Below are 26,025 nucleotides of genomic sequence, written 5' to 3' on the forward strand. Positions count from 1 at the left end.
GTGGGGGTGTGGAGTGGGGTCAGCCAGGGCACCGACGGACCAGTGGCCACTTTTACCTTCTATTAGCAAGCCAAGTGATACTGTTATTTATGGCAGCATAATATTTTATTGCTGCCGGTACTCGAGGTTGGAATCGACCAGTTATAGGAGTCGGGTTCTATCAATTATTGCAGCAATTAGTCAAGTCGTCAAAGCCATTAACAGGGGGATTAGGCCAATATTGGAGAGCCATTATTGATAGATCCAGGGCACAGCCAAACAAACCCTCCATCAGAAATGAAAGCAGGCCTAGCCTCGAGTATGTCATCATTTGGAGAAGTCAGGAACATGCCCCACTGGTCACTGCACAGACCCAGGTGGGTTTTGGCAGGGGGGGATCATGGCAGCGCTGTCTCTTTAATGTATATGGAGCAGCCAGCCCAGCAGTGTGTAATCTCACCTGTCTTGATCATGGTCTTTATTTGTGAAGACAAGGCTTGCCATAGAAATTAGTCCATGTCAAATGTTTATGGAGCACATTTTTCATTCTGTAAGCAAATATAGTTCCTTGATGCCAGTGCCTAGGAATGGCTAATCTCTCCGGCTCTCTCCCACACACTCCCCTTACTTCATTCATCTGTTCTGATTGCTGCTTGCTGTTACTGAGCACTCCTGGTGCTTTACACTGTCTCATGGCACAGAAGCAGCTTGGTCTGCCTCTGCCAAGGTACTTGTCTCACTCCCATGTTTTCAGCATGGTCAGAGAATGATTCAGGCTGGAAGGGACACAAGTGGAGTCATCTGCACCAACTCCCCTGCTCAGGCAGGAGCACATTGCACAGAATTGCAGTGGAAGGATTGGAATAGAAGACATCCTGGACCTGCTGAGCACAGTTATGGGGTCTTCCTCCACCAGATTGTTTTCCAAGGCTTGATAACTAGTGGGGTGGTCAGTTTCAGCACCAGTTTGGGGAGTTTGGGACCAATTTGAAGGTTCATTCTCATAAGCTCTGGCAGTTAGGAGCTGCTGTGGGATCATGGGGTGCACCAGTGTTAGTGACAAGTCTCTGCCTTAGAGACAGCTCCTGAGATACTGAGAGTGAGAGAGAACCCCGAGACCTTGTTTGCCCCTCTGGCTATTGCCCATTACCCCTGCCTCCTGATATCACCAAGTTTCCCCCTGTATACTTCCCATCCCTGCAAGTGGACCAGTTTGACATGGAATGCTCTTCTGCAATCCAGTGTATCTAGGAAGGAGAGCTCTCTTCATGTGTGTGTGTTTCTGTGGGGTGCCCATCCAACTCAGTCTAGCTCAGTCTTTGGGATTTGTTGTTTTTGGGGTTTTTTAAATTATACTGCAAGGAAGGGTGTGATTTTCTCCAGAAGTGCTCCAGGGGCTGAGTGGAGCAGCTGGCCCACAGGCAACAGCCAGCTCCAGCTTCAGCTCCAGCTGGCATAGGCAGCATATCCAGTTGAAGCTGTAATGGTCCCATGTGGTTCCCATAGGACTGAGAGTGGGTGAGACTGTATTTCCTTCTGGTGAGCATGTGCTCTCATCGCCCCTCAGCAGCTCTTCACTGACAAGCCAGCTGTTAGCAGTGACAATCCCTTTTCTTCCTCCCTGGAGATCTGTGCTTGTAACTGCTGGTTGTACATTCTCTCTTTCTGATCCAGACACGCTCCAGAGCAAAGGTTAGGAGGGGACACAGAGAGGATGTGCTTCCTGCTCCTTCTGCCCCAAGACTGAACTCTGAGCTCCTGATCTTATTCATTTCTTGTGCTGTCAGGTGCCAACCCCCTGCAGAAGAATGAAATGGGACACACACCCCTGGATTACGCCCGTGAAGGGGAGGTCATGAACCTGCTGAGAGCATCAGAGGCAAAGGTGAGCCTGAGATTCTGGCCAGTTTGGTTTCCTTTCCCACTACAAGAACAATTGTAAAGATGTCGTGTGGATGTGGCATGTGGGGACATGGATTAGTAGTGGCCTTGGCAGTGCTGGGTGAACAGCTGGACTCGATGATCTGAAAGCTCTTTTCCAACCCAAATCATCCTATGATTCTATAATTTTAGGGTGCAAGTGATGGAAGGCCACCTTAGCACCCCTGAAGCCCTATCCTTTTCCAAAAGAAGTCTGTAAAAATTAAGAACGTGGTGCATAAGGAGAAATATCAGTTTCTGTAGTATTTTAACTGTGACTGTGCCCACCTCTTCCAAGTTACCATTTCTCACTCAGGAGTGACCTGCCCAGGACCAGTAATGCTGCTCTGGATGCAGTAAAATCCAGAGCCTGTTTTTACTGTATTTTATGAAACGTCACTCAGGAGTGACCTACCCAGGACCAGTAATGCTGCTCTGTGCCCCCTGGCTGCAGTAAAATCCAGAGCCTGTTTTTACTGTATTTTATGAAACTGTCTGTCAAACAAGCAGGGCTGAGAATCCAGAGTCCAGCTATGGCCTTGGGATCCAGGTGTTCATGTGCACCAACCTAAGGTAAAAGGCACCCATTTCCATGGTGGGATCTCATCCCTTCAGCTCCGTGTCCCATTTGCTTTAAAGAAGGAAAAGAAACACATTTGCCATCATGGTTCCAATAAAAATGCCAGGAATCAGTACATTTGTGGAGCAGTATGCTATTAAACAATGAGGGTTCTGCAGCTAGATCTCAGGGATTTAAAATTCCTGGGCAGAGGCCTTGTTCAGTGAATTATCAATGGGTAGGAGAGGCCATCACAGCAGTGGCAAGTGATGCCTCATCCCTGGAAGTGTTCAAGGCCAGATTGGCTGGGGTTTGGAGCAACCTGGTCTAGTGGATGGTGTCTCTGCACATGGGAGGGGTTGGAACTGGGTGAGCTAATTTAAGATCACTTCCAACCCAAACCCTTCTGTGGTGCCTTGTGAGCATCATTTCTCCAAGCAGCACAGATCAGCTAGGGCAGGGGACTCCCAGATAAGGGACATTCCCTTGTCACCAGACCACAAGAGCAGGAGCTGAGGCACAAGGGGACCAGGTTTGTTCCTGGCTGCAAATTCCTCTGACATTGTGTACCTCAGTGTTTGTTCTATGGGTTTGGAATTTAAATTTGCATGCTGTAAACCTGAGGCTAAGAACTTACCACAAGTGGAGGATGAAGGTAATTAAAACTGTGTCAATTACTGAACTTAGGAGGTATTATCATGAAATAAACCTGCCAGGTGTCAACTGCTGCATTGTCTGTGCTCACCTCTTAAAGTCATCGCTCAGGCAGGAGTTCAAAACCACATTCCCCAGTGCTGAATAAACCTCTGTCCTTAGTAGGGACAGAGTGATCTTTCCTCTGGGGCTCTCCATACTCCTTCCTGGCAAAGGAAATGCTGCCATGCCTGTCTTCTGTGGTCCTGATGGCTGCTTTTGTAGCCAGTAGCGCTATGTGGTCACTTTGACAGCTCTGACAGCAGGTTTTCATAAAAGCATCAAGGAAGGAACCTTAAAGCTCATCTCGTTCCACTCCACTGCCATAGGCAGGGACACCTTCCAGTAGACCTGATTCTTCCAAGCCCCATCCAACCTGGCCTTGAACACTTCCAGGCATGGAACAGCCACAGCTTCTATAGGCATCTTGTGTCAGGGCCTCACCATCCTCACAGGGAAGATTTTCTTCCCAATATCCCATCTAATTCTGCCCTCTTGTCTTCCAGAGGGAAGCCATTCCCCCTTGTCCTATCCCTCCACACCCTTATTCAGTCACTCTCCAACTCTCTTGCAGCCCTTTAAGCCCTGACAGGGGCTCTAAAGTCTCCTGGGAGCCTGCCCTTCTCTGGGTATACAACCCTAGCTCTCAGCCTGTTTCCAGAGCAGAGGTGATCCAGCCCTTGGAGTACCTCCATGTTCATCAGCTTCATTATCCATTATCCCTCCCAAACATGGCTGCATTTATGAGAAAACACTCCAAGGGAAGAGGTTCATGAGCACAGCACCAACAGAGCCAAACCTTGGCATAAAACCTGCAGAGAGTGACAGTGTCTTTCACCTTACAGGAAAATGAATTTGAAATACTAAAGGAAAACAGGATATAAATGGATCAGCCCAGATGATGTCAGGGACATGAGCTAAGCTGTGGTAGCTTTGTGGAGGTCTGGAGAGGAGTTCTTCCATAGGAAGGGCCAAACAAATCTTGAGGTAATTCTTGTGGGTTTAAAGAAAGGTTAAAATGAGCTTTCACTGCTCCAAACTCCACATAGAAGGTTGTGGCCAGATTAACCAACAGCTAGCTTTCAAATAACCAAAAGAGACATTTTTCTCATGAAATGTGCTTAAACCAGCAACTTGAGGATGTTCAGGATGGAAAAAGAAGCACATAAATCACAGCTGGAGGCTTGTTTCCTTGGAAAGGTCTATCAAAGGAGATGGCTGGGATGAAGTGGACACCAGCTCCTGGTCAGGAGGTCTCACACTGCTGCTTCCAGAAGGGAAAGGGCAACTGTATGCTCTTCCTAGCTTAAATATTCCTTAAAAATCCTTCATCAGACACTGATGAAGACAGGAGAGGTCACCACATGGGTCTGATGGGGTCCAAAGAGGAGCTGAATGGCAGAGACAGAATTGCAAGAGCCAAGCTCAGTCCAGGTGCTGCTATCCCTCCAGTGACAGAGGAAAGACACCAGTTTCAAGTGTTTTCCCTCCCTTTTAAGATAGATACACGAGTGCTTATTTTAATTTCTTCTGACTGTTTAGCACTAGGAACCAACTCAAGAGTCCTCAACATCAGGCAAGTGTGGTCTAAGCTCAGGAAAAGCACACACAGAGTTCTGGTTTGGTTTTTTTTAAAGAATAAAGGAAATCAAAATAAATTAAAAATACATATGAAAACTCCTTGTTATTCTGTCAGAAGGATATGTAAATAAAATCTATGGGATATGTCCATCCCGTAATAGTTCTGCCTATTCATTCTCTAGCAGTGATTAAAATGAGCAATAAATTCTCAAAGACTCTCAGTGGAATGTGGCTGCTGGGGAGGATGAAACCCCGGGAGCACCAGTTTCCCCCCAGCTGAATATTCATCACAGGCTGGCTTGGCAGTCTGGTGGTTTATATACAAGTACAATCATCTTCCTCAGGAGCAGCTCCAGAGATATATTTCCTTTCTCTCCTCCAACTATTACTTAAGCATAAAAACCAAGGCAAGTTTCAAACTGTTCAGGGCAGGTTTCCTTATTGGTGCTGGGCTCAAGAGAGCATTTACCCAGCAGATGATTCTACCCCTCCTGCTCTTAAAGAGTTCAGTTATTTTATTCTCCACTTTTCTTCCTTAAAACAACATGTGCTGGCAGTCCAGAAGCCCCCTGTGTCCTGGGCTGATCCCACAGCACGGGCAGCAGGTGAGGTGGGGATTTTGCCCCTCTGCTCCACTCAGGTGAGACCTCACCTGCAGAGTTGCCTCCAGCCCTGGGGCTCCCAACATCAGAAGGACATGGAGCTGCTGGAGAGAGTCCAGAGGAGGCCACAGAGATGCTCTGAGAGCTGGAGCCCCTGTGCTCTGGAGACAGGTTGGGAGAGCTGGGGGTATTCAGCCTGGAGAAGGCTCCATGGAGACCTTAGAGCCCCTGCCAGTGCCTAAAGAGGCTGCAGAAGAGCTGGAGAGGGACTTCGGACAGGGGCCTGGGGGGACAGGACAAGAGGGAATGGTTTCACACTGCCAGAGGGCAGGGTTAGATGGGATATTGGGAAGAAATTCTTCCCTGTGAGGGTGGTGAGGCTCTTGACACAGATTGTGCAGAGAAGCTGTGGCTGCCCCATGCCTGGAAGTGTTCAAGACCAGGTTGGAGGTTCTGTCACCAGTAGATCTAAGATACGTTTTTCTTGATGGGTTTTCTTATGCCGGTGTCCCCTGTTCAGTGTAAGCTGAGGCAGATCTCAGGATGCTCCGGGCCAGCTGCATGACCCAGCCAGGAGCTGTGTTAGCACTTCTGGCCCGCTGAGCAGCTGCCATGAGTGCAGGGCTCTCCAGAACAGATCCTGAGCAGAAAATGGTACTTGTTCACAGGACTTGTACTGGGTCAGTTTTCCAAGGAGGGAGGGAGAGGGCATTGCAGAGGATAGGTATCCCTTCCTTCTCTTCCTGCACATCTTACCCACCCTCCCTAAACCCTTGGGAATCGTTGGGTGTCCTAACATCACTGATCACATTTGTGCATCTTCCAAAGGGCCAGAGAGGAGGGAGAGAAAAAAGATTTGTCAGCATCCTCCAGACACAGATGTATGCTGAGGTCGTACCCAGTGCCAGGGGGATCAGCACAGGCAGGACGTCTGTCCCAGAGCTGCTCCACTGGGATCTGCAGGGAAGTTATTGCTCTGTCTGAGGATCAGGGCTGATGGCATCTCTGTTACACGTGAGACTGATAGCACCAGCCAAAATTGGATTGTTCACTATTTATTATTTTTTAACTTCTGTCAGAATCACTGCTAGCCCAGATGTCAGCAGCCTGGCTGGGGTTATCCACTCTGGCTCCAGCAGCTGGATCCTGGTGCAGCTTTGGCACCTGCCTTCTGGCTTTGTTGGAGGGTGTTCCCCCTTACTGAGATGGGTTCAATGACAGGGACTGTTCTGTGGATGCAATTACTCACTTGGCAAACCCCATGGGCTCTTTGTGTTCTGTCTTCATCTGAGTCTGGCTTTGAGGGATGAGTCTTCCCAAGGCAATGGTCTCAGTTGGGAATGTCCGAGCTCATCTTGTGGCAGGAATAGTGCTCAGCAGCCTTTCTAAAGATCTTAGAATCACAGGTTTTGGGTTGGAAGGGACTTCACAGCTCACCTAATTTCACCCCCCTGCTGTGGGCAGGGACACCTTCCACTAGACCAAGTTGATCCAAGCCCCATCCAGCCTTGCCTGGGACACTGCCTGGGATGGGGAAACCACAGCTGCTCTGGGTAATCTGTGCCAGAGTCTTACCACCCTCACAGGGAAGAATTTCTTCCCAATATCTCATCTAACCCTAAATTTCTTCCCAATATCCCATCTAAGCCATTCCCCCTTGTCCTGTCACACCATTCCCTTGTCCAAAGTCCCTTTCCAGCTCTCTTGGATGTAAGGCACAGTGATACTCTGCCATCCCTGCAGGATCTGGTTGGAGTCTTTGAACAGGAAGTGGTTGGAGGGTAGAAAGACAAATTAAGGTCGAACAGTCATTACTTTATTTCCCAAAATGAACAGCACCTAATGGTTAAGAGCTGTTGAGCAGTGTCATTGTTCCCTTTGTCCAGTACAGAGGTAGCACAGGGACTGGTTTCCCATCAGCAGAGCAGGATCCCTATTCCTACTCACCCCAGCTTCCATCCATGACAGATCCAGAAATTTCCTCTTGCTGAGGCTGGTACATTCAGACCAAACTGGGGATGCTCTGGCTCCATGTCAGAGAGATCCCCATACAGGGCTCTGCAGTAGTGACCCAGTGCTCTGTAAAGTCTCTGATCCCTATGTTTTCTTCCCTCCACAGTTCCAGGAGGAGCAGCGCAGGAGGGAGATGGAGGAACGGCGAAGATTCCCACTGGAACAGCGACTGAAAGAGCACATCATTGGTCAGGAGAATGCCATAGCCACAGTGGGGGCAGGTAGGAACCTTCACCTGCTGCCATTGTTCCCTCTTTGTCACCAGTACAGAGGTAGCACAGGGTCTGGTTTCCCATCAGCAGAGCAGGATCCCTATTCCCACTCATCCCAGCTTCCATCCATGACAGATCCAGAAATTTCCTCTTGCTGAGGCTGGTACATTCAGACCAAACTGGGGATGCTCTGGCTCCATGTCAGAGAGATCCCCATACAGGGCTCTGCAGTAGTGACCCAGTGCTCTGTAAAGTCTCTGATCCCTATGTTTTCTTCCCTCCACAGTTCCAGGAGGAGCAGCGCAGGAGGGAGATGGAGGAACGGCGAAGATTCCCACTGGAACAGCGACTGAAAGAGCACATCATTGGTCAGGAGAATGCCATAGCCACAGTGGGGGCAGGTAGGATCCTTCACATGCTGCCAACTCTGCCCTCTCACACCTTCCCTTCCACAGGGAAGACAAGCTGTTGCCTCAAGCCTTGATCTGGGACTGCCTCCGGGCAGCCTTGCAAGGTTGCTGGGGAATTCACGGAGTGTTTAAAGCCAGGCTGGATGGGACTTGGAGCAAAATGGTCTCGTGGAAGGTGTCCCTGACCATGGCAGAGGGTTGGAATGAGATGAGCTTGAAGCTCCCTCCCAATACAAACCATTCTGTGATTCCATGTAATCAAGGCTCCAGCAATCTGGGCTGAGTATGATTTGCCAGTCCAAAGCCTCTGGATCCTGTCAATAATTCCTGACCCATCCGTGCATCCCAGTTATGCCTGAAAATGGGACAGCAAAATAAGAGCTGTTGAGGCCAGGGCAGAATCACAAGGAACATGCTGTCAGAAACACAAACCCATTGCTTTTAGTTAACAAAGAGGAGCCCAGTGTGGGCTGGGAGCTGAGAAGGAGCCGGGAAGGAGCTGGGAAGGAGTCTACACTCCTGCAAAAACAACAGCCACCCTGTGTGTTCAGAGAACGGCTGTGCCTGGGGGCAGCAGCCCAGCTAATTGGGGAGCTGTGATTAATGGGCAGTGCCTGTTCCTGACACAGGTGGCGTTTCTGCGCATTAACGTCCTTGCCTTTATGGAGGTTTTTCTTATTGAATTATAGGGAATGTGCTTGATACCCCTACAGCCTCAGGATATTGGACCAAAAGGTAGTGGGAGACTCTCTGTCCCCTCCTCCCCCCCTTCCCTTCTGTCCAGTTTTTCTTTTCTTTTTTTTTGTTTCGTTTTCTGTCCAGAAGGATGAATTTTAAGACAGGACTTTCTCTCTCAAGCACTTCCTCTCTATCTTTGCTATTTATTTTGTGCCCAGCTGGTTTTCCTGCTGCTTTGTGGACCCTGCATCCCTCCACTCTGCCCTCACCACTACCATTTGCTGGTGAGCAGACCTGCCACACACCACATCTTCAGATCCACCAAGCCTGCCTGATATGTTTAATTTATAACTGGTGCCTTAATTGAATAATTGGATTTAATCCGTCACTCGGTGCATGATCCAAACAGTCTCCAGAGGGGCTTAGCCAGAATACAAAGGGAACGTGTGATCTGGGGTTAGAAGCACAAGGTCTGGAGTGATGGGGATAGAATGGAGTCACAGAATTATGGAATAATTTAGAAAAATCCTCTAAGATCACCAAGTCCAGCTGTTATCCCAGCAAACCCCTGCAAGGAGAGGCACCGGGAGCACTGGTGGGGAGCTCACTGCAGCCACAGCCCCGACAGCATGGCATCACTGCCACAGAGGAAAAATCCTTCCCCATTGCCTTCACAGGATATATTCAAGCCCTGCAGCACTCTTTTCTGATATGTGGAGCAGGACAGGACTGGGAGAAGGTGGATGATGGTTAACTGATGGTAACTGGGCATCTCCCAGTGTACAAGGTTTCTGCTGGTGCCTGACTGGTTGATGGTGGGAGCTTGGCCACCCCCCTCAACAGGTGTAGATGTTCAGTTCATCTTAACAAATCCCCATTAAATATTCCATCTCCTGACATCAGAAACAGGCAGGTCATTGCTGCCATCTCAGGAACTGCTGGGATTCTCTAACTGGTACATACAAATGAGCAGCTAAAAGGCTTAGGGCTGTGTTTCCAGGCACTTCCATAAATGGTTGAGCTCTGGATCTGATTAGGGCTGCTTTGCCTTTTCACTGGAAGATAAGGTAAAAGGGATCAGCAACATCTCCTCTCTGAGGTTATAAGCTAAAGGAGGCATTTTTCCCAAATGTGTATATGTATATTTGGTTTTTTGGTCTAATATCCTAAATATTATGCCAGGTAAAGAATGCCTTTTTTATATGGATATACCATGTTTGCCAGTCAGTACTCACTTAGAAGGAGGGTGGTTCAAACCTACCACTTCCCCTTGTCAGGGGGAATAAACCTTGAGGGTTGAAGCAATCTGTTCCAGCTCTTCCTGAGGTTGAGTAAGGAGCGAGGAAGGAAAGGTGTTGTTTATTTTTCAGGGATTTTGAAGAAAGGATAGTGCAGAAAAATCTGTGTTTTAATGATAAAATTCCCAATTTTAGCAGCTATGATGTTAAAAATCAGTCAGTGTTTCAAAAGTATAGGGAAATGGATGAGGATGACTATCATCCTGCTCTGGTCCAAAGGAAACTGGGGTTGTTTTGGACAGTATAGGATACTTTATGAGGGCTGTTTTTTGGTGTGTGTTGCTGTCTGCAGGTCAGGTGAAACTTTGCAAGGACACAGCTTTGATCTAATTTGGGGTTCCATAACCCCGAGCCACCAGCAGCAGGGCTGGAAGAGAGCTTCTTTGGGATTGCTGTGGACCCTGGAGCATCAGTGCAGTACTGGATGGAAGCAGTGATCCCACGATGGGTTTGGCCCCAGAGCCTTCACCCTGCGGTACCCCAAACCTGGACAGGCCGAGGAGCCCCGCAGAATGAATTGATTTGATAAATGGACATTTATTACACTCACAAATTGGCTGAAACCAATTTCAGTCACATCAAGTGCTGATAACTGCTGGGGTATTGATTTGTGTAAAGTAATACAGTGAATTTATCAGTTCAATAGCGGGCTGAAGGGCCTCTTGGAGACGCAGGGCTGCAGTCACACCGTTACAGATGGACGAAATAAAGCGAGAGCACGGCAGCAATGCCAGGAACAGCTCCGCAGAAGAAGGCCCCAGCGTCATCATCATCAGCCTCTTGTTTTGGACATTGGGGCTGAATGTCATAATGAGATTTCAGCACAGCAGTGTGACCTCCCTCCTGGTATTTATTTATTTATTTTTTATTTATGCCAGGAGGAAGGAAGGAAGGGGGCAGCTTTCCCAGAGGCAGAGCATGGATTTCATGCTTGGGTGACAATGAAGAGCGGTCAGCATAGCCAGCAGCTGCTTTGGCAGTGCAGATTCCAAGGACAAGAGTGCTTCTGTGGCTTTCCTAGCTGAGATTTTCATCCTTGGAACTGGCCCTGATGTTCTGCTTTGGCCCAGGATGGCACTTCTCTTCCTGCTGCTGAAGCTGAACACGGCACTGCCCTGGAATGGGGCTTTTGTTCCTCCTGCTGAAGCTGAACACTGAACTGGACAGCCTGAGAGAGCCTCCTCCAGCCCCTGTGGTAGAGCATAGGAAGTGGTGTCCCTTCCCTAAGGATATCCAGATTTTTTATGTTTTTCAAACCTCAAGAGTGCTGTGTGCTGGAATAGCTCATCGTTTTCAGGAAAGCATTTATCCCTTAACACTCTGTTGACCTGATTAACCTGCTGACTAGTAACTGTGGAACGGTTTGGCTTGAAAGAGACCTTACAGCCCATCTCATTCTATCCCCCTGACATGGACAGGGACACCTTCCATTAGACCAGGTTCCAGCCTGGCCTTCCAGGCACAACTTCTCTTGGCAACCTGTGCCAGTGCCTCACTAGCCCCATAGGAAAGAATTTCTTCCTGAATATGATGCTCAGCATCTTCTGACAGAGATCACATGCTGAATCTAAGCTCTAACTTTATGGTAGTTTTTTAAAGGGTGTTTTATATCCCTGGAGTTGCTTTGAGTATTTATCCATAAACTCTGGCATCCTGCTGCAGAGGGGAGGGGAAGAAGGCAGCACTTAACCCCACTGCCTTTGGACCCTGAACATGCTTGACCCTGTGAGTGGTCACTCCATGCCCCAAAGCAGAAGTTTATTATTTTTATTACCATTATTATCTCAGCTGAGATAGCTGCAGGAATTATTGGCGGTTGTGTTACTCCCCATCAGTTTTTATGAAATTTCCCACCCCAGGTGTTTGACCTTCCGTTGGCTGCTGTAAAGGGTTGAGAAGGAACATGTGCAGCACTGGGAAGGGCACACAGAGGGATGCAGCACAGACCCTTCTCTGCACCTCCCTGTCAGTGGCAGAGCATTTTCTCCTCTTCATCTCCTGCAGTGGCTGTTTCCAGGGATGACATGGCCAGGGAGCAGCTGAAGGACAGGATGGGTTTCCCAGCAGCAGTCTTTGCCCAGGATTTTGAACAGGCCCAGATTGCTGGCTGCAGCCAAGCTGGTCTGTCATGCTGATATGCCCAGGCAGGGTGAGACAGACCCAGGCACCAGGCAGTGCTGCATCTGGCCTTGTGCCCAAGCTAATTAAGCCTTGGCAGGAGTCAGGACTCATTAGCATGGCCAGCAGGACAGGTAATGCATCTGCCTGTGTCCAGGCTTGGAATGGCAAGTTCTTGTGGCACTGGGGTTCAGCTCCCAAAAAAGCATAATCCCGGCACTCAGTCCCATTTCTGAAGGGGTTGGAACCGATGGTTTTTAAGGTCCCTTCCAACCCACAGTCTTCTACAATTACATGATAATACGTGCCTTGGATTTAAGGTTAAATTGGGGGTTTTTTTTGATGTTTGGACAGCGATGTAAACCTTCATCTTCATCCTGAGCTACCACTGCCTTTTGGGAAGCCTTTCTGACTTTGCCTACAGACTTTGCAGGGATTAGGAATTCAGTCCCACTCTCTTCCTAAGTGGCTGCAGTGGTTAATCACCTTCATTATTAAAACTGTTCTGCTTTATTTGTAGTTTGATCCTCTCGCTCCAGCCCCTGGAGCACCTTAATTTTCTCTGTAGCTGAGCAAGTCCAGTGCCTTCTTGGGGAGATACTTAATGACTGTGGTCAGGTCACTCCTCACACCCCTCGTCATTAACCTCAGCTCATTGATTTGTTCTTGTAGTGAGGCTTTGCTCTTGTTGTCCTAATCCTCACTGGATCTGCTGGCTCCCCTGCTACCTGGGTCTCCTGGAATATAAGCATGGACTCTGAGGAGCTCGGTTTCATGCAGCTCCAAATTCCCTTGAGACCCCTCAATGCATCTATAAACTCCAGCTGCTGGAATATCTCACTTAAGCTGCTGCTGTTTAACATGTTCTCAGTGTGTCCCTGCTGGCAGAGGCAGCATTTCCATGTCAGGCTGTAGGCTGTGACATTGCATTTCTTATTATTTGCAAAATGGAAATATTGTTTAAATATTTTTATATGCAAATCTTTCTATGTGCAAAATGGCACTATTTATTTCCCATGTCAGTTTGTTCTCCCGTGCAGGAAGAACTCTTGGCATGCCACGCCTAGGATGCCTTTTTTAAGATGTCTTCTATTTACCATACCCCATCAAGAAAAGAGTTTTATGGACTGACTTTGAGACTGAATTTAAGAATCCTGCAATTTTAAAAGCCACTCTTGTGCTCTTATGCCAGCTCAGGGAAGAAAACAAACCCACAGAGCCAGCCAGTGCCTCATTCAAGGGAGACACAGGAGTGAGGCACAAGGACAGAGGCTGAGAGCCAGGATAGTGGCCAGAAGAAGATGAGGGAGCTTCTGTGTTGTGAGGGTGACAGTCACAAGGAGAAGTGGGTTTATTCTTTCTTGGCTTTATTTCTGTTTTTGCTGTGGACACCACTGAAAGGCAGCAGAGGCCGAGCTTTGCCATGCCTGTGTGCAGCAGCATTCCAAAAGCTTTAAGCCCCAGCTCTCCCAGTGTTTTCCTTCTGCTCATCCCACCTCCAGTGCTGCTGTTTTCCCCTGATACCTTCAAATTCCTTGTCAGTCACAATTTTTGGGCATCTTTTTCATGCCCTGCTTCTTCATGTGCCACATTTTGGGTTTGGCTGGATCTGGGGGTGCCATGTGCCAGTCATGAGACCTTTCTGGGTCTGAGGGGTCCTGAGACTGTACAGTGCATGTTCTCTTTTACAAAACACCTCACAAGATTTACAGCCTGGATTGAAATACTGTGGATAAAGCAGAAAGGCTGGGATGTCAGTCAATCTCTCACACTGAACTAGAAGCTGGTCTGATCCAGGGAAACCACTTCTGTGTTCCAGAGACCAGATCGAGCCAGCAGAGGATGAGATTTGATCTTTTGGCCTCAAAAGCAGTTCCTCCTCCTTCAAATAAGCCCAGTGCAGTGATGTTACTGGTTTGGTGAGCACGCTCACAGAGCCTGAGGCTGCTCTGGGGGGCTGAAGAGTACCTTGGGGAGCCGTGGGCACCCATGGGGATAGGAGCCATCACCCACTCTGCACAGCAGATCCATGTCTGTCCTGAGAAAGGGCTGTGCGGGTCAGACTGGGAGTTTGGGAAGGAAGCAGGGCTCCTGCCTTTTGTAAAATTTTCCACTGGTATCTCACCCAGGATGCATTTGGATGCTGCTATCCAGGGAGGCACTGAGATAATCACCACACTTTTCCCAATCCTTGCACCAATTCAGAGTGTTTGTGACCTTCGGCCACCTCTTTCTTCCCATTCCATGCCAGAAATAACCTATAAACCTCTTCAGAACTGATGTTTTTTCCTCACAGAAAGGTTGCACTTGGGAGCTGGCGAGGCAGAGTGCCTCTCCATCCCTCTGTCCATCCATCCATCCTTGTCCCCCCCCTCCACCATCTCCCTGGCAACGCTGAGTGCACATCCTGGAAAACTTTATCCGAAATCTGCTCTGGGCAGCTTTCCAAATCCATGCTAACCTTATTAGGTGTCTCTGGGGCCTTGGCTAGCTAATCAAATTAGAGAGCGCTAATGGCAGGGAGGACTGGGAGTGGGTAGAGAGCAGTAAAACATAGTGTATACTTAGTGATAATTACACTTGCTTTGTGGCATTGATTTATATGCTTCCCCCCCTCTTTTTTGTTTTCATTGTCTTCAAATGCAGCTATTCGGAGGAAAGAAAATGGCTGGTATGATGAGGAGCACCCGCTGGTGTTTCTTTTCTTGGGATCATCTGGAATAGGTAACATTTGGGTTGTGGTGAGGGGGATGGAGAGCCCTGAGGAGAGGGGGTGGAAGCTGTTGCAGGGCTGCAGGGTCTGAATAAAATGCCAGTTAAACACACTGTCATCTTTCAGCGGGTCACCCATCATCCAGCAGGGTGACCACAGCTGGACACCAGCACACACAGTCACATCCACCCTCATGCTGAGTTTTCCCAGAGGACAACCCCCCTGCAGGTCACAAAAAGGGGCAGTTTTCAGGGTAAAAGTGTTACTTTAACAACTTTCTGGTGAAAACCCCTCTATTCCAATGGGAATGGTGGGATAATAGTAGAAATTTGCTGCCCGCAAACTGAATCTCTGCTCATTTGCTCCTGTGGGCACAGATTGCTTTGGAATGACAGGATTTTATTGACACCGATAAGATTTGTCCTCCAGCCCAATCAAATGCCACATGACAGCTGATCAGTTCATGAAATGGTCCAAATGACTTTTAGTTGTGGAAAAAAAACCCAACAAAACAGCTTCAAAGTAACTGATCTGTGACATTTGGAACAACCTCAGGGCTCCTCCCGCCTCCACTGCCTCCCAAAGGGCTCAAGAAGGTTCTGATGCTCCAGTGCTGGAGGGGTTAAAGGGGCACAGGTGAGATCATGCTCCTGCTGCAGAACAGTACCAGATCAAGCATTCATTCCAAAGAAGTTGCTATAAAGCTGTATGAAATCAGAATAAAATATTTTTGATACTTCATTGCCCTGCTAGAGCATATCTAAAGACTCAGGGGTGTAAATTGTTGGCTCTTCCACTCCCATGGACTTCCTTGGGGGCTCTTTTCTTTTCTTTTCTTTTCTTTTCTTTTCTTTTCTTTTCTTTTCTTTTCTTTTCTTTTCTTTTCTTTTCTTTTCTTTTCTTTTCTTTTCTTTTCTTTTCTTTTCTTTTCTTTTCTTTTCTTTTCTTTTCTTTTCTTTTTTTTCTCTTCTCTTCTCTTCTCTTCTCTTCTCTTCTCTTCTCTTCTCTTCTCTTCTCTTCTCTTCTCTTCTCTTCTCTTCTCTTCTCTTCTCTTCTCTTCTCTTCTCTTCTCTTCTCTTCTCTTCTCTTCTCTTCTCTTCTCTTCTCTTCTTTTTTATAGGAAGCTTATTTTCTTGCATCTTAACACATCAGGAGCTCTGATCCAGCATCATTCAAACTCAGCAAAGCTGAAACTGAAATCAAATACAAAATTTTGGCAGAGATTTATCAGGTGGAGCAGAGCACACCCCATGAATTCCCATATTTGTAGCCCGTTTTTTGATTTACTGATTTACTGATCTGACCCACCAGATCTGTTGTCCCTGCAATACAGCTGTGGGTAGATGTACAATACTCCAGTAAGAATGTACTTTTTAACCTGATTTACTTTTTAAAACCCTTTTTTTTCCTTCAGAATAGTTATTTCCGTCCCTGCTCATTTATTTTTCAGTGTGCAAGTAAATCCTACAAGGATCTTTTTTTGATTTACTGATCTGACCCACCAGATCTGTTGTCCCTGCAATACAGCTGTGGGTAGATGTACAATACACCAGTAAGAATGTACTTTTTAACCTGATTTACTTTTAATAAAACACTTTTTTTTCCTTCAGAATAGTTATTTCCGTCCCTGCTCATTTATTTTTCAGTGTGCAAGTAAATCCTACAAGGATCCATGTGCAGTGCACTGCTGACAGGTGTGCAAGGGACAAGTGTGAACCCCCAGAGCATCCATCCTCCAGAGGGGTGACTGGCTTCACCTCAGCTTTGCTGGTCCCCCCAGGAGCCAAAATTGGCCCAGTCCTTCCCCTGATCAACCTGACAAAGCCAGCAGTGTCATGTTGAGGGGTAACAGCAGGGAAGAGAAGTTTTCTGGCATCCACACTTCAGTAAAACTGCCTCTTCAATGAAGTTTTTCCCCAGATGGATGGGCTGGGAGAACAGGACATGGCCTGGCATGAGCTGGTGCGTGTGTTCACCCTCAATAAATGCCTCAGGCCTCTATAAATGCCTTCCAGGGTGGACTGTTCTTAAACCCAGATTTTTTTTTTACTGCCATCTTATATAAAGCAAAGAGAAAACACCCCATTTCCTTAAAATTCTTTATTTGGAGATTACAAGCATTGCACAAGGAACTTGGAATATTGAGGCTAAATATAACAAAAATCTCATCTTATATAAAGCAAAGAAAAAAACACCCAATTTCCTTGAAATTCTTTATTTGGAGATTACAAGGCATTGCACAAGGAACTTGGAATATTGAGGCTAAATATAACAAAAATCTGATCTATCCAATATAGCAAAACTCTGATCTATCAACGTCTTTTTGTGGAAAAAATCAAGAGCTTTGTTCCCATCATGTGAAAGTCAATTAAAGCTGAAGGAGCCAATGTAGAGATACCACAATTGTAATGCACCTGTTCACCCTGCCCAGGCTGGCAACCCCAGTGAATGTGATCCTGGAGATAAAAGAGCAATACCCACTTCCCAAGGAAAATACATGTGTTGGTTGCAGGAAGTTCCAGCCCTGGTGTTAGCAGAGCTGTTGAACAGACAGAAGATGGACAGACCTGCTTTAATGCAAGTTGTTTTTTTCTCTCTCCAAAACAGGTAAAACAGAGCTGGCCAAGCAAACGGCCAAGTACATCCATAAGGATATCAAAAAGGTAATGGCTCATCCCAGCTTTGTGGTGGCAGTAAAAGGGATGCAGGGAGGGTCGTCAGGGGGTTCAGTGTGTGGCTCTGCTGCCCTGAGAAAGGGCTTCTTCTGCACTGAGAGGGACCTGTCAAGGTCATGGAGTCACAGACAGGTCTGGGTTGGAAGGGCGTTTTAAGCTCATCCAGTTCCACCCCTCCTGTCACATGCAGGGACACCTTCCACTAGACCAGGCTGCTCCAAGCCACATCCAAATTGGCCTTGAACACTTCCAGGGATGGGGCAGACACAGCTTCTCTGGGCAACCAGTGCCAGGGACTCACCACCTCACAGGGAAGAATTTCTTCAATCTTACCCTGCCCTCTGTCAGTAGCAAGCTGTTTCCCCTTGTTCTGTCATTCCATGCCCTTCTCTTGCCACCCCTTTAGGCCCTGGAAGGATCTCTTGGGTCTTCTGGGAGCCTTCTCTTCTCCAGGCTGAACACCCCCAGCTCTCCCAGCCAATCTCCAGAGCAGAGGGGCTCCAGCTTTCGGAGCATCTCCATGGCCTCCTCTGGACTTACTCCAACAGCTCCACATCCTTTTGATGTTGGACCCCAGAGCTGGAGGCAACTCTGCAGGTGGAGTCTCACCTGAGCAGAGCAGAGGGGCAAAATTCACCCTGCTGCCCACACTTTGGGATCAACCCAGGACATCTGTGCTCCTGTCTATGTTACCAGAATATTTGAATTGGAAACATTGAAATGGATGTAACATTTGTGCGTCCTGTTGAATTTTGCTCTAATTTTTACATCCTGTGTTGTGAACATATTTATTTTGCCTCTATTACTAATATCACTGTAAACTGTTAGAAGGATAAAATTTCAAAAATCTGTTTTCCATGTCCCCAGCTCCACCGCTTGTCACATCCTGCCAGTATGGACTGTAGTGATGCAACATTGATTTCCTGCTCAACATTTTAAGTGCTGAAGTGTTTGGTATCCAGAAGCAGTTTGAATTATTTAGTTTGTTACCCAGTGGTTAGATTTTAGAGAAGGTGGGTTGGAATTACTTCATGGAGGTGGTGGCTTTGCAAGAGAACACTTCAGTGGTGTCTGGAGTTTCCATTCCATTTTGTCCTATCCTATCCTATCCTATCCTATCCTATCCTATCCTATCCTATCCTATCCTATCCTGTCTTCTCTTATTCTGTCCTGTTCCATTCCATTCCATTCCATTCCATTCCATTCCATTCCATTCCATTCCACTGGTTAGATTTTAGAGAAGATGGGTTGGAATTATTTCATGGAAGTGGTGGCTTTGCAGGAGAACACTTCAGTGGTGTCTGGGGTTTCCATTCCATTTTGTTCTATCCTGTCCTATCCTATCCTATCCTATCCTATCCTATCCTATCCTATCCTGTCTTGTTCTGTCCTGTTCCATTCCATTGCATTGCATTCCATTGCATTCCATTCCATTCCATTCCATTCCATTCCATTCCATTCCATTCATTTCTAATCTGTTCCATTCTTTCTATTCTGTTTCTTTCCAATCTCTTCTATTCCATTCTGTCAATTCTATTCCAATTATTTCAATCCATTCAATTGCAATGTATTCTACTCTGTTCTGTTCTATTCCATTCCAATACTCTATTTTATTCCAGTCAAATCCATTCCGTTCCATACCCATCTTCCATTCCATTCCATTCCATTCCATTCCATTCCATTCCATTTCATTCCATTCCATTCCATTCCATTCCAATGGAATTTTCTTCTATTCCATTTTCTTCCATTCCATTCTGTTGCATTACATTCTCTTCCATGTTTCACATTTAAGCCTCTGCCTACCTGTAAGAGGTACTTAGCTCTCTCCCACATGGAGCCAGGGAAAAGAAGGAAAGGCAAGCAGAGCTGTGCATACATTAATCCCTCTTCCCCACATCCTCCTTCAGTGAATGGACACACAGTGCAGCAACACATGTAGAAAGACCAAGCTGGAACCAATGCTATAAAAACAGCTGTTCTGCTTCCTTTTCCTCATGCCTCTATAAATGCCTTCCAGAAGCCATAAATCCTGGATCTAGAGCACCTTCATCCCTGATCCCACACAAGGAACTGCTCCATGGCCAGACATCCAATGGGGAAATCAGTTGAACTCTGAGTGTTGTGTTAATTTGATAGCAGGAGGAATCTGGGATTTATTAGGAATGAACCAGCTCAGCCGTAGGTCCCCTAATGGGGGATGAGAGGGGGTCATACACCCCACAGGCTCTGATGAGGGCCAGCAATTCACAGGAACTCATGGATTAAGAAAGAAAAACCTGAAACTGTCCCCCTTTCATTTGCAAGACAGAGTTAATTTTTTCCATCTTGCTCTGCCCTGGGCAGTTTGTAGATATTTTAATAATTTTCAGGGAAATTTTTGCATGGGAATATTTTGCCCAGTGAACCTGGGCCTGTCCCATCCCTGAAAGTGTTAAAAACCAGCCTGAGTGAGGCTTGGAGCCACTTGGTCTAGTGGAAGGTGTCTCTACCTATGGCAGGAGGGTTGGAATGGAATTGTCCTAAAGGTCCATTCCAACCCAAATCATTCTCTGATTCCATTATTTTCCCAGATAACAAATGACAGGACTAAAGGAAACTGCATCAAGTTGCAACAAGCGAGGTTTAGATTAGATATTAGGGAAATTTTTTTTCTGCTTAGCTCTGGAAAAGGCTGACCAGAGCAGTGGTGGAGTCCCCATTCCTGAAGAGATTTAACATGTAGATGTGTGAATGTGGCACTTGGGGACACGGGTTGGTGGTGGGCTTGGCAGTGCTGAGGGAGCAGTTTGGCTCTGTTGTCTCAGAGGGCTGTTCCAACCCAAATGGTTCAGTGATTCTGTTCTCTAATTTTGGGACCCCTGTGTGATGGTGTCCGTGAGTGTGCCATGTACACATGTCCAGGTGTTCCCAGACATGTCTCCTTCTCCACCATGGACAGTGCTTATGTCTGGTTGACTAAGTCCAGGATGATGCTGGGAAGTTGAGGCTCAGCTTCTCCTTGGTCAGCTGCGTGAGAAGATCACTGTAGGTCCTTTCCAGCTGAAATATTCCTATTCCCTCCCCTTCCCTCTCCCTCTCTTCTTTTCCTTTCCCATCTAGGATGTGGATTACAGCTCCATGATCACAACATTCAGTACCTGCAGTGAATCATCAGCTTTTCAGATGCAAAATGAATACTTAGGCAGAAGCTATGAACTCTCTAACACTATTCTCTGTTGTAGGTGATCACCCACAAGCCTGGTTCACCTCAGCTTTATGATTTTTGCTGGATTTTTGTGGAGGGGTGTTGCATTCTTCTTGCGATTGATTTCTAAAAAGCTGAACCACAAAAATATCTATTTTATTTATAAAATTTTAGCCCTGTCAGTACTGCTCCAGCTCTGGCAGCGAGCAGATTGATCAAATCTCATCCTAAGTCTCTTGCAGGGTTTCATCAGACTGGACATGTCGGAGTTCCAGGAGAGGCATGAGGTGAGTAAATGGGCTCTGAAGGGAGCAGCTTCAAATTTAATCCAGAAAAAATGGGCATTTTGGTGTGTCAGGGTGGGAGCACAGCAGAACAACAGGAGTTGATCCAAGTTGTGCATTAAATTGCAAGTAACTTGCCAGAAAGCAAACTGAGTGTTGTGGTTTAGGCACAGTACTCCCCAATTTAGTGCTCCCACTGAGACACTCCAAACCAGGAGCCTCTCACTCACTCCCTGCCTCCCCACAGCAGTGGACTGGAGAGGAAAACTGGAGGCTCAAAAGGTAAACATGAGATAACAACAATTTACTGGAAACAGAAATGACATAAGAAAACAAACAAACAACAATATTAAAAACAAAAGTATGTAAAAGAGAGAGAGAGAGTGATTCACATGCAAAATGCTCAGTGACCCAACCCAGGCACAGCCACACTCCCCCAGCCATGCCCTCCAGCTCAGAACCAGCTACTTCACAGTATTCCCCATCCTTCTGCTGCTCTTATGTGACCAGAAGGAACCCATTCTCCCCAGAAGACTCCTTTCCCTCCACTCCAGCATTGAGGTAAGATAGAATATCCTCCAGGTCCAAGCCTTGCTCCTCCTGGCTGCTGCAAAAATTAACCCTCTCCTGGCTGGAACCAAGACATTGAGGCAAATTAGGAGCAGAGACAAAGGAGCAAGGAAAACTTCAATGTGTCCAGTGCTGTGAATTCCCTTGGGATGGGGTCAGCCCTTGGGGAGAGAGCAGCTGAGAAGAGATGGTGGAATCCAGAGGATCATCTTGAAACCCATAACCACATGCTGTTCATCACCTAACATTGCCCAGGCAGGCACAGCTTACCCCAAACCCCTTATCCCCAGAACATTGCTAAGTCCAGTGTGGGATCTTTGCCTCAGCCTACCTTGCATGTAGGAAAGGGGGAGAATCCAGCAGAATACAAGACAGTGGTGCCAAGTCCATCTCTCCCATCACAACTTCTGCCCAATTCTGGTGCCACGGGAAGTCCAAGGTGCCAAGTTTTCTGTGATCCTTGCCAAGGTTACTCCTGGACCTGAGCCCTCCCTTTAGAGGGCTCTGTCTCCCCAAAAAGTAGCAAGGTCCTAGCAATGAGAGTGGTAAAACACTGGGACAGCTTGCCTAGTGAAGCTTTGGCTGCCCCATCCTTGGAAGGGTTCAAGGCCAGATTGAATGGGGCTTGAAGCAACCTGGTGGAGTGGAATGTGTCCCTCTGTATGGCAGCAGGGCTGGCACCACATGGTCCCTCCCAACCCAAACCATTCCATGATTCTGTGATAACAGGCTGTGACTTTGGATGACACTCAGACATGGGTAGATGTAATATCCACCAAGCTATGTGTCAAAAATTGTCATTTTGCCCAAACTTTCCTGTTGTCAGAAATACTATTCTATATAAATTTCTAAATGTTTTTAAAAAAACACCATGTCCAGAAGTGATGACATAGAAAAACTATTTTACTTGTGGCCTCTTCCCACAAAGCCTACTTGTGACTTTGATTCTGCATCAGAACCACCTGACACTTATAATCCTTTGAATTCTTGCTCTTAAAAGGCTAAAAGGGATGAAAATAGGTCTTGGACATCTCAGACAGGTTGCTCAGACCCTGCATAGCAAATCAGGGCTGGTGCCTTCCCACCTGGCCATTTCTGCTCCTTGGATTCTGCTGGTTTGAGCTCTGGGCAGGGAATTGCTTAATCCTTATTTTGCTTAATTGTTGCTTATTAATCTGATTTTGGGATACCTGGGGTGTGATAGGTGTCACAAAGAACATAGAATTTGTTTTGTTAGCAGCAAAGACCAGTGGTGGCCTGACAAGCTACCAGAAGGGCTTCATTCCCATTGTCCATGGATCAGCCTTCACCTTTCCTGTTCCTTCCTCCCAGGTGGCAAAATTCATCGGCTCACCACCCGGCTACGTGGGCCATGAAGAGGGTGGGCAGCTCACCAAAAAGCTGAGGCAGTGTCCAAATGCTGTGGTACTCTTTGATGAGGTGGACAAAGCCCATCCTGATGTGCTCACCATCATGCTGCAGCTGTTTGATGAGGTAAATCCACATGAGAGGTTGGAATCAACACAAGAGACATGCAGAAAGTGACAGTGAGGGATGACAGATGGAGGAGTTGGGGTTGTAAGGCACCTTAAAAGCACATGTAGTCCACCCCTCCTGCCATGGGCAGGGACACCTTCCACTAGGTCAGGTTGCTCCAAGCCATGTCCCACCTGGCCTTGAACACTTCCAGGGATGGGGCAGCCACAGCTTCTCTGGGCAACCTGTGCCAGGGCCTTGCCACCCTCACAGGGAAGAATTTCTTCCCAATATCTTACCTAACCCTTCCCTTTTGCAGAGTGAAGCCATTCCCCCTTGTCCTGTCACTCCAGGCCCTTGTCCAAAGTCACTCTCCAGCTCTCTGGTTGATTTTGAAGGTCCCAGTCTGTCCTCAGAGGCCACCAAACTCCAGAGCAACATGCTGGAAGATTTTGAAGGGTTTTTTTTTGTTTTAAGGATTAATAACACCATTTTTCTTGCATAGATCATCAGAGTAGCAGTTCAATGTGAAATCAATTCCTGTACCAGGCACTTGACAGGGCAATAACCCAAATGTTAATCTCAAGCACCCAACAAGGATTTGTGTCATTGTGCTGGATCTCTGCTGTTGGAGATGGATTGAGGAAAGAAACAGCCTGGGGAGATGCTGCTTTTTTCCTTATTTCCCTCTCTTTTTTATATTATTAATCAAGAGTACTGCTGCTTTGGAAAGGTTCCTGGATTGGTTTGGGGGGCTGAGGATTGATGTCACTTCAGCCGTGGTGGTGCTGGGCAGCCCTGGTTTGCCAGGTGATCAATCCCACAGGGATGAGGAGCTCTGCTACTCAGGTCACTGCTACAGCCATAACGTGGTTATTTGTGGGCTCTGCCAGCCCAAACCACAGCCACAGGCAGGGGCAGGGTTAGGGATGGCATTAGCATTAGTGCTGACCTGAGCCTGGAGCTTGTGTCAGACCTAAAACCATCACAGGGAGGCAGGCAGAGGGTCAAAGGCTGGGCAGCCACACAGTCATGGAATCGTTGAGGTTGGAAAAGCCCTCTGAGACCATCAAGTCTAACCCTACCCTCAACACTGCCAAACCCACCACTAAACCTAAATGCCACATCCAGATGGCTTTTAAATGCCTCCAGGGATGGGGACTCCAACACCGCCCTGGGTAGACTGTGCCAAGGCTGGACAACACTTTCAGGGAAGAAATATTTCCTGATACCAAACCTACACCATCCCTGGTGCAGCTTAAGGCTGTTGGTTCTTGTCCTGTCCCTTGTTACCTGGGAGGGCCAAGACCTCCATTGCAGATCTGCCTTCTGTCAGGGAGCTGTAGAGAGCAAGAAGTGCCTCCTTCTCTCCAGGCTGGACAAAGACATGGACTGGCCCAACCCTCCTCCTGGCAAGGCATCTCCCAGCACTTCCATCAGTTCTGTCCTGGACAGGGCAGGCTGGGACCATGTGCAGGAGAAGTTCCTGCCATTCATGGAGAGACAAGCACTTCTCCAACCTCATCCTTGCTTCCTTCCACCCCAATCCTTGGGTATCCCTTCAAAATTAAATGCACTCTGGGGAAAAGAGAGACCTATGTTCTTTTTCCTGTGTTTTGGCTATGTCCTCCAGCACCTGCAGACACGGCTGGTGTCATCTTGCTGTTGTTGCAGGGCAGGCTGACAGATGGAAAGGGGAAGACCATTGACTGCAAGGATGCCATCTTCATCATGACCTCCAACGTGGCCAGTGACGAGATTGCCCAGCATGCACTGCAGCTCCGGCAAGAGGCCATGGAGATGAGCAAGAAAAGGATCGCAGAAAACTTAGGTACTGGACTTTCAGTCTTCAGATCCCTAAAGATCCTTCCTCCTTCCTCACACACCTTTGACACCAGCTCAGCCATCCCTTGGCAGGGGCACACCCAGACCCTTCAGTCCCCTCTCCACTGGACCCTTCCAAATACCTCCTGCAAAAGACTGTGGCTGGTTCAGGTGCTTATATGAAAGAGGAAAAGTTTTATTTCCTGTCAGTCCTTCCCAAAATATCTGAGCTTAGTGAATTTTACTTCCCTGTGGAATGGGAGCCCTGCACTCACATATCAGGCTCTTGGAAAAAAATTTCTCAAAATGTGAATTAGGTAATAAAAGGGGAACGAGGAGAGCAAGGGCAGTCTCTGAAATTGAAAATGAACAAGTTGATGTGCAATGTCCAGTGCCTTTGCTGGTAACTCTGAGGATATACAGATGGATTGGGATGCTAGCACCAAGGACTGTCCCTGTCAGGCAGTGTTTGTCACACAGAGCAGAGGAAAAGCCTGTTTCCATCAGGTGCTGCTGTGCTTGTGGATAACCAGGATAACATGGACAGTGACTGCATCCCTTCTTTTCTCATCAGTTTTTAAAAAACTTACTCTGGGGTTTTTAAGACCCTTTTATGATCTTAATTGTCTGAATGCCACATCTTTCTCAAGGTATCCAGCAGCCTGTGCCATCTCAGATACACCATATTCCTGCATCAGCTCCACAGGAGCAGGAAAAAATGTTGGATTTTGAAAACAGATCTAATCTATTTTCCAGCTTCTTTCTCCCAGTCTCTTCCTTTTACTTTGGAGAAGTGGCTGTCGACACTGGCTTAATTCAGAATCTTTAAACTTCAATCAGGCTGGGTAAAGGACAAAACACATCGTCAACTGAACCTTCCAGAATAACATTTGAAAATGCCAAACGTTTCCCTGCTCAGTGAGGAGAGCATTGAATTTTAATTTCTGGGACAGTACAGCTGCAGCAGGAGAGGAGCTGGGGAGGGCATTTGGGCACAGCAGCTGCCCTCAGTTGGGTTTCAAGGAGCTCCTGCCCATTTTCTGAGCTCTCAGTGTGGAGATGCCATGGCAGGAAGTCACTAAAGTGCCTGGCAGGCAGATAAATGGGAAGATAAAGGGAAGGAGCAGATTCCCCAGTGGGCTCTGCATCTACCAGTGGCAGCAGCAGATATTACATGTGGGAAGTGGGAATGCTGGTAGCAGTGCTGGGTCCTCTACCTTTCCAGCTCTCCTCTGC

The 26,025-nt window shown here is 47.3% G+C and overlaps 1 protein-coding gene across 1 annotated transcript in view; it reads left to right on the forward strand.

Moving 5' to 3' along the window:
- Nucleotides 1-26,025, forward strand: part of CLPB (caseinolytic mitochondrial matrix peptidase chaperone subunit B) — a 71,505-nt gene that overhangs the window by 41,346 nt on the left and 4,134 nt on the right. The window contains 7 exon segments of the mRNA XM_039704443.1: nucleotides 1,767-1,864; nucleotides 7,454-7,568; nucleotides 14,710-14,787; nucleotides 17,384-17,439; nucleotides 20,878-20,922; nucleotides 22,822-22,983; nucleotides 24,640-24,796. Coding sequence (XP_039560377.1) covers nucleotides 1,767-1,864; nucleotides 7,454-7,568; nucleotides 14,710-14,787; nucleotides 17,384-17,439; nucleotides 20,878-20,922; nucleotides 22,822-22,983; nucleotides 24,640-24,796 — 711 coding nt within the window.

This window comes from Passer montanus, unplaced genomic scaffold (assembly GCF_014805655.1).
Source record: "Passer montanus isolate IOZ18808 unplaced genomic scaffold, ASM1480565v1 scaffold175, whole genome shotgun sequence".
In the NCBI taxonomy this organism is placed as follows: Eukaryota; Metazoa; Chordata; class Aves; order Passeriformes; family Passeridae; genus Passer; species Passer montanus.